This window comes from Buteo buteo, chromosome 8 (genome assembly GCF_964188355.1).
Source record: "Buteo buteo chromosome 8, bButBut1.hap1.1, whole genome shotgun sequence".
In the NCBI taxonomy this organism is placed as follows: Eukaryota; Metazoa; Chordata; class Aves; order Accipitriformes; family Accipitridae; genus Buteo; species Buteo buteo.
In genome coordinates this window covers 16,969,863-16,975,862 of record NC_134178.1, presented here as the reverse complement: position 1 = coordinate 16,975,862, position 6,000 = coordinate 16,969,863, and the positions used below count along the sequence as shown (strand labels likewise).

Below are 6,000 nucleotides of genomic sequence, written 5' to 3'. Positions count from 1 at the left end.
AAGTGGTAGAAGTGAAAGTGGTTATTTTATTTATAAATAAAATTCGGTAACATTACTTACATAAAGTCTTTAAGTGCCTATACAATTTCAACCATTTATACATAGGAACGGCACCCAAAATGAGAAGTTAGATTACTTATCACCCATAAGTATACTTTGCTGCAAGTTTCTTCATGTTGTTATTGTTCTCCAAACGTGGCATTATTTGGGGGTAGGAAGGAGAAACTCCTCAAGAGTGCAAGTGCCCAGATACCATAGCCACATGGTGTCATTGTAGTAGAGGGAGGCCAGGCTAAGTGTAATACAAGTAGCTGGTCTTCCGCAGCAGTTAATTAGGAAAATGACTACAGGCTATCTTGAAAAAAGGTTCTCTGTAGCTATAATTTATAATGAGGTTACAAGGAAGATATTCTCTTAATTCCCTCCCTTACAGTCCTAGTCACAATCTGAATTGGAGCAAAATGCCTGTATTTTTAATAATAAATGCCTTGAGCTTTGCTGCTCCACTAGTCTGGAGCTCTGTTAGTAGCGTGCACACCTACTGAAACTGCAGTTACAAACTTGCATTTAAGTTTTGTAGTGTTATAATATATGTAAACTATTAGAAGAAAAGCAAAATTTGAGATGATAGCTGATGACTTGAACCCATAAGCTTTTCTCCTCCCTGAATGACAGCCAGGGAGACAGTGAGGGAATGACGGACTCATTACAAATATTCTTCCCCAAGAGGCAGTAGAAAGTGTGAATAAACATGATTTCCAAAACAAACCCAGTTACTGTTGTTTTTTTAGCCCAGCCCAGCACACCACCATCACAGGGAGGGCGGGTGGACAGCAGAGCAAGGCTGAAGAGGGCTTTCAGAGCAGATGGATTACTGGTGACCACCCTTTGCCACCTTTTTCAACAGACACCAGGCACCAGAAGAGAATAGTTGACTCCACCCCTTTCCCTGCACTCTGTATAGCTTTATTACCCCCAGTGTTTGAAAAATATCGTAATTGAAAAACCAAACTCTGACACCTCCTGGTCAAGTACTTTCCTTATTTTCTAGTGTTGAAATCTTTGCATTGGCTATCTTGCAGCTTCAGGATTAGATGGCAGTCAAAATTCTGGATGTAGAAAAACCAGTGAAAAGCTTTGGCATCCGAGGTTGTTCCTCAGTGATTCTGAATGAATTAGACAGTACACAACACACACTTATGTTAATATATTCAGAGAGGCCAGGCTTCTAAATTTTTGCAACTGTTTCAGTGACTTCAGTTGAAGGAATTCCATTGTCTAAAATACCCAAATGGAAATAAAGTACCCTTTCACGACTGCAGTAGTATTAGCTGTTTACATTCATTTGCAAACAGTAACACCAACTCCAGTTAGACAACCAGTCTAACTTGGGAGCACAGGTCTGACATACTGAAATAGCGTCAGTCAGCACACATTTCCTTTACCACCTTCCTAAAGGAATAAAGCTTACCAAATTGCACTGCAACAGCTCCTTGATAGACGAGTTTATTGAAACAGTTTTTAAAAGCAGGTATTTCTGAATGTACTCCATCAATCCCAACAGTTCAGAAAAACAGTTGTTCAGTGTCCAAATCAAGTGTGCATGTTACAAATTGTACATTTTTAATATACTCATTTATACCACATGACATGAGTATAAGATACAATGATTTCTTACGTTATTCAGTATGCCAATTTATTGCTACAGTTCCCCCCAAAAAAAGTAGGGCACACCTGGAAATAGCTCTTAATCCAAGGCTATTACAGCTGTTCCCATGCCTTGGACCCCAAGGTCAAGTCACTAGCATTCCTATGTAAATCACCAGATTTTTGAAGTGTTTTCTTTTTAATTTACACTTAAATTAAATGCTTTTTTTTGCAAGACTATTCTTAGATGATATTTAGCAGGAAGTGTAACATTTGAATATTTACTACAATATAAGTATTTCAAACCATAGGACATAAAATTTTCTTCACCTTCATTTTGCTTGACATCTTTAGCCATACCAATCAGAAGAAACAGGTTCCATGTATGAAGTTACAACCGCCCCCACCCCACCCCTAAAAAACACCCCAAACAACCCACAAACAGTGAATTTAACCAACTTGCACAAGGAATGAGGGTCCAGAGTTCATGGGTAAACTATTATTCCTACAAAATGAAAGGTGCTTGGGCCTTACAAAGTGCTGTCATGTATACTTGTGCAATAATCACAAGTTCTCACTGTATGCCTGTATTAAGAAAAAAATAATTAAGCATTGATTTGGCTTTTCCTTTCTGTTTTGTTTCTAAGAACAGTCTTAAGAGTTCCATATTCTGAATGCAGATAATTTTTTAGCTATTCCAATTTGAGTGCAGCACAGCTGCTTTTTAAAGGTCAGGCTCCATTTGAAAGTGTCTCTACTCTTTAGCTCAAATGATTTTCAGATATTTGAATGTTTTGCCAGCCCTTTTGACCAATAATATGATCATTTTATTGTCAAAATAAGAATTTTCTAGCAAATGAAAAGCTTATTCCAACAGTACAAGATCTCTATATCCAGTGTGAAAGCAACATGGTGGTATAAATATACGCATACATTGTATTACACATAATATATTATACACATTCCAGTTAACCATGGAACAATTAACAGGAGTAGATGACTACTAATCATGGGTACAAAGTATTTTTGTAAACAAGATTTTGAGAAACCTTAAGGAAAATCTGATTTCTGGAAAGATGACAATCTTGGGATTCCATTTTTGTTTTCAAAGAAGTCAAATTTTTTTTTTTTTTTAAAGGATGCTGTATATAAGAATGCACTTTGTATTAAAACAAAGATCAATACTTTACAGTTTAAGAAACTTTACATATGTACATAAATTACACATCAGGAATGGTTTTAAAGCTCAAAATGAGTTGCCAGAAAAGTCTATTTTCCTTCTATTAAAATCTTTAACTCTTTGACGTTGTGATCATTTGCAACTGTCACAGCATGATCCAGTGCTCGGATACTTGCCAGAAGCTTTATGATCTGCTTTATGTGCTCCCTAAAAAAGACAAAGAAGTCAATACAGGAATGGAACAATCATGTGAAAGTATTAATATTTCAACAGAATACTACATTATGAATCCATATAGCAAATCAGTTTTAGGTAACTTCACATCATCATCTTCTCCACTTGCTTAGTCTGATAAAATAAGTTGGTTATCAGCTTTGTACTGAAATTGAAAAATTTATTTTTGGAGTAGGAATTAATCATACAATATGGTTTAATACTAGATGCAGCATAATCTCAAGAAAAAGTCTTGGATTACTTACAGTACTGTGCAATCAGTCACAGCTCTCTTAGTAACTAATGTTTAAGCCAAAAAAAAAAAAAAAAGCAAGTATGCTTTAATGCATGCCTTAAAAAAAGGTATGAAGCTTGCCACCAATGAACTGCATTACAATTCAGGTCAATCTAGGAAGCTTAGAGTGAACAAACTGCTAGGAGGACTGTACTACTTTGGCTGTCAAGAACAATTTTGGTATCTTGGTAGGAGGCTTGACATGGAATTTAGGTCAGTCTTACAAAAAATACTAGAAGTTCAAAATTAATCTTAAAAAGTAAATAGCTGATCTGTGAAAAAGCATCCAACGTTTGGAAAACTAGCACCAACAGAAATAGGTAAAGATACACTTCCCTCTCAGCAGAAATTAATGCATTTTTGTTTCAAACAACTGTACTAGGTTTTATATGAAAAGACATGACATTCTTCAGTTAAAAGTAGTAGCATTTCTGCTGCAGACTTATTTTATCTGCTTCATGGGGGCAATGGCAACAGATTTGTTAAATGCTGGGAAAAAAAAAGGACAGAAGATAGAAATTACATTAGAACTCTCTATTAAAAAAAATGATTAATTGGATGTTTCTCTTCCAATACAAAGTTTTACCAAGTTATCATTTCAGCTGATAAAGAAAGTTCTTTCAAATTTAGAAACAGGCTACCAAAAGAGGGAAAGTTTAATCTCTACTAGACCCTCTCTCAACTCCATTTCAATTCCAGTATCATGCTAGGCTAGGCATTTTGGTTTTAGAAAGGAAGGAGTAACAAGTGTATTTTGAATTTGAATCATGGGGAAATTTAAATTAGTACGTGACTTACTATTATACTTTGGACACAAAGTTCTGAGGCATAACCTGAGAGCAGATAAAAAGTTGTTTGAGCACAACCCAGTGTGGCACAAAGCTCAGTGTTCTCAAAACGAGATGATTCATATGCCACAGCCAAAAGTGATTCTAAAGACAGAACAGTATCTACTAACCAACATGGTAACTGGAAAAAAAAATTGATACTAGGAAAAACCTCAACCTCTTAACCAAGATTCTTCTGCTACGGTTTAAGGGAAATTTCTGTCTCTATGTTTCAGTGCTATGCATAAGATCAAAAAGGGACAAGGATCTAATCCCCTGGAGAGCCTCAATAATTGAAAAGTAACTCAACAATGGCTCAAGCAAGTTCAATTATCAAGAATGACTAATGCAGGTAGCAAGGGGGTTCATCTTTCCAAGTTTCAGGTTTGCTGGAACAACAGAACTATTGATCTTGAAACCTCTCCCCCTCATACAACAGTGCAGGAATAAACAATCTTCCAGTCTTGTTATATTCCTGTGTATCAGTGCAACAATTTGGTTTTTAAGTTTATCATTGCTTAAAATGATACACCCACAGCATTTCAGGTTACTTGGCCAGCAGTTACATTTACGCATCTGAACTTTTAATTATGTTGGTTATCAGATACAAGTAAAATGACTCCTTGATCTAAGGGAAAACAGGTTCATCTAGTTGGTTCTGTAAATAAAGTCAGAACTTTTCTACTGTATACAAAAGCACAGTTTATAATTTAGAAGCCATTATGCAGGAATAGGCAACAGGCTCACAAGGTGGAACAGTCCAAGCCCAGTAGCTACAAAATTTGCCAGAATCAGTGACACTAAGCAGTAGTGCAAAATATATTATGAATGTTTAAAGATTTCCAGCAGGTGCTGTTTTCAGACGCCTTAAAAATCTCCATTTACCATACTGTTAACATTTTTAAAGTTTGAATTCAAAGAAGTTTCAAAAGACGTGCAGCAGTATGGAGATATTTACCCACGTTTGCATGCTTCAGCAAAATAACACAAAGCACAAGAATTGCAACTGTGTTAACTCAAGCTAAGTTACCTCGCATTTCTTTTCTCTACATCAGAGCAACCAATGCTGTTTCTATAAATTGTATCAGCCAGATGAACAAGGTATCTGCAGAAGTTTTCTAGCTGAGAAATAGTCTTGTCTCCTTTTAGATTAGCAAACCACTGTTTAGGAAAGCAAGCAATTACCTAGACATAACAGGAAAAAGAAAGTTAAACACAACATAAAAAGATTTTAAAAGCTATCTAACATGATTTGTGAAGTCTGCCAGGCACAATTGCAGTGACAAGGCCCAACTGAGTGAAACAGTGAGGAACCTACTAAAAAGAAAAAAATTTAAAAAATCCAAAATTCAAGCAGTAAACCACTGAAACTTACACTATACCTAAGCTGTCTACAGGTATGAGCTAGAGAAGGTTCTTTCTTTAGTTAGGGGTATGAGCCAGGGAAGGTTGTTTCTTTAGTTTGTATATTAAAAAAAAAAAAAGTCTATTTTTCACTGTCATCACAACTTTAAGATATCAAAGCCAAGATTTCATAGGTAACATCAGTTTTTAACTATATTTTTCCTTCAACTGAAGTTTGTGATTTACAAGTGATTTTAAACATTGTTTGATTTTACTTACACTTTGAGCTTTCTTAATGCTGTCTTCTCCATACTCAGAGTTTTGAAAAGCCATAAGGATATATCTGTTTAGCAGACCATCTATTGACAGTTCCTGGAGAGTTTTGTTTGAAAGGATTCCATACCACTGGAGAAAGTTTCCTAATAACTGAAAATACAACACAGGGAAAATAAGCATTTAAAAATGTACTGAAACCAGGAGGCTGATCAAACACT

The 6,000-nt window shown here is 35.6% G+C and overlaps 1 protein-coding gene across 1 annotated transcript in view; it reads right to left on the bottom strand.

The window, feature by feature from the left end:
- Window positions 1–1,490: 1,490 nt before the first annotated feature.
- PAXBP1 (PAX3 and PAX7 binding protein 1) overlaps window positions 1,491–6,000 on the bottom strand; it is a 29,417-nt gene continuing 24,907 nt past the window's right edge. The window contains exons 16-18 of the mRNA XM_075033810.1: window positions 5,786–5,932; window positions 5,193–5,347; window positions 1,491–3,034 (exon numbers count right to left, since the gene is read on the bottom strand). Coding sequence (XP_074889911.1) covers window positions 2,917–3,034; window positions 5,193–5,347; window positions 5,786–5,932 — 420 coding nt within the window. The 3' untranslated portion in view covers window positions 1,491–2,916. The remainder of the gene's footprint in view (window positions 3,035–5,192; window positions 5,348–5,785; window positions 5,933–6,000) is intronic.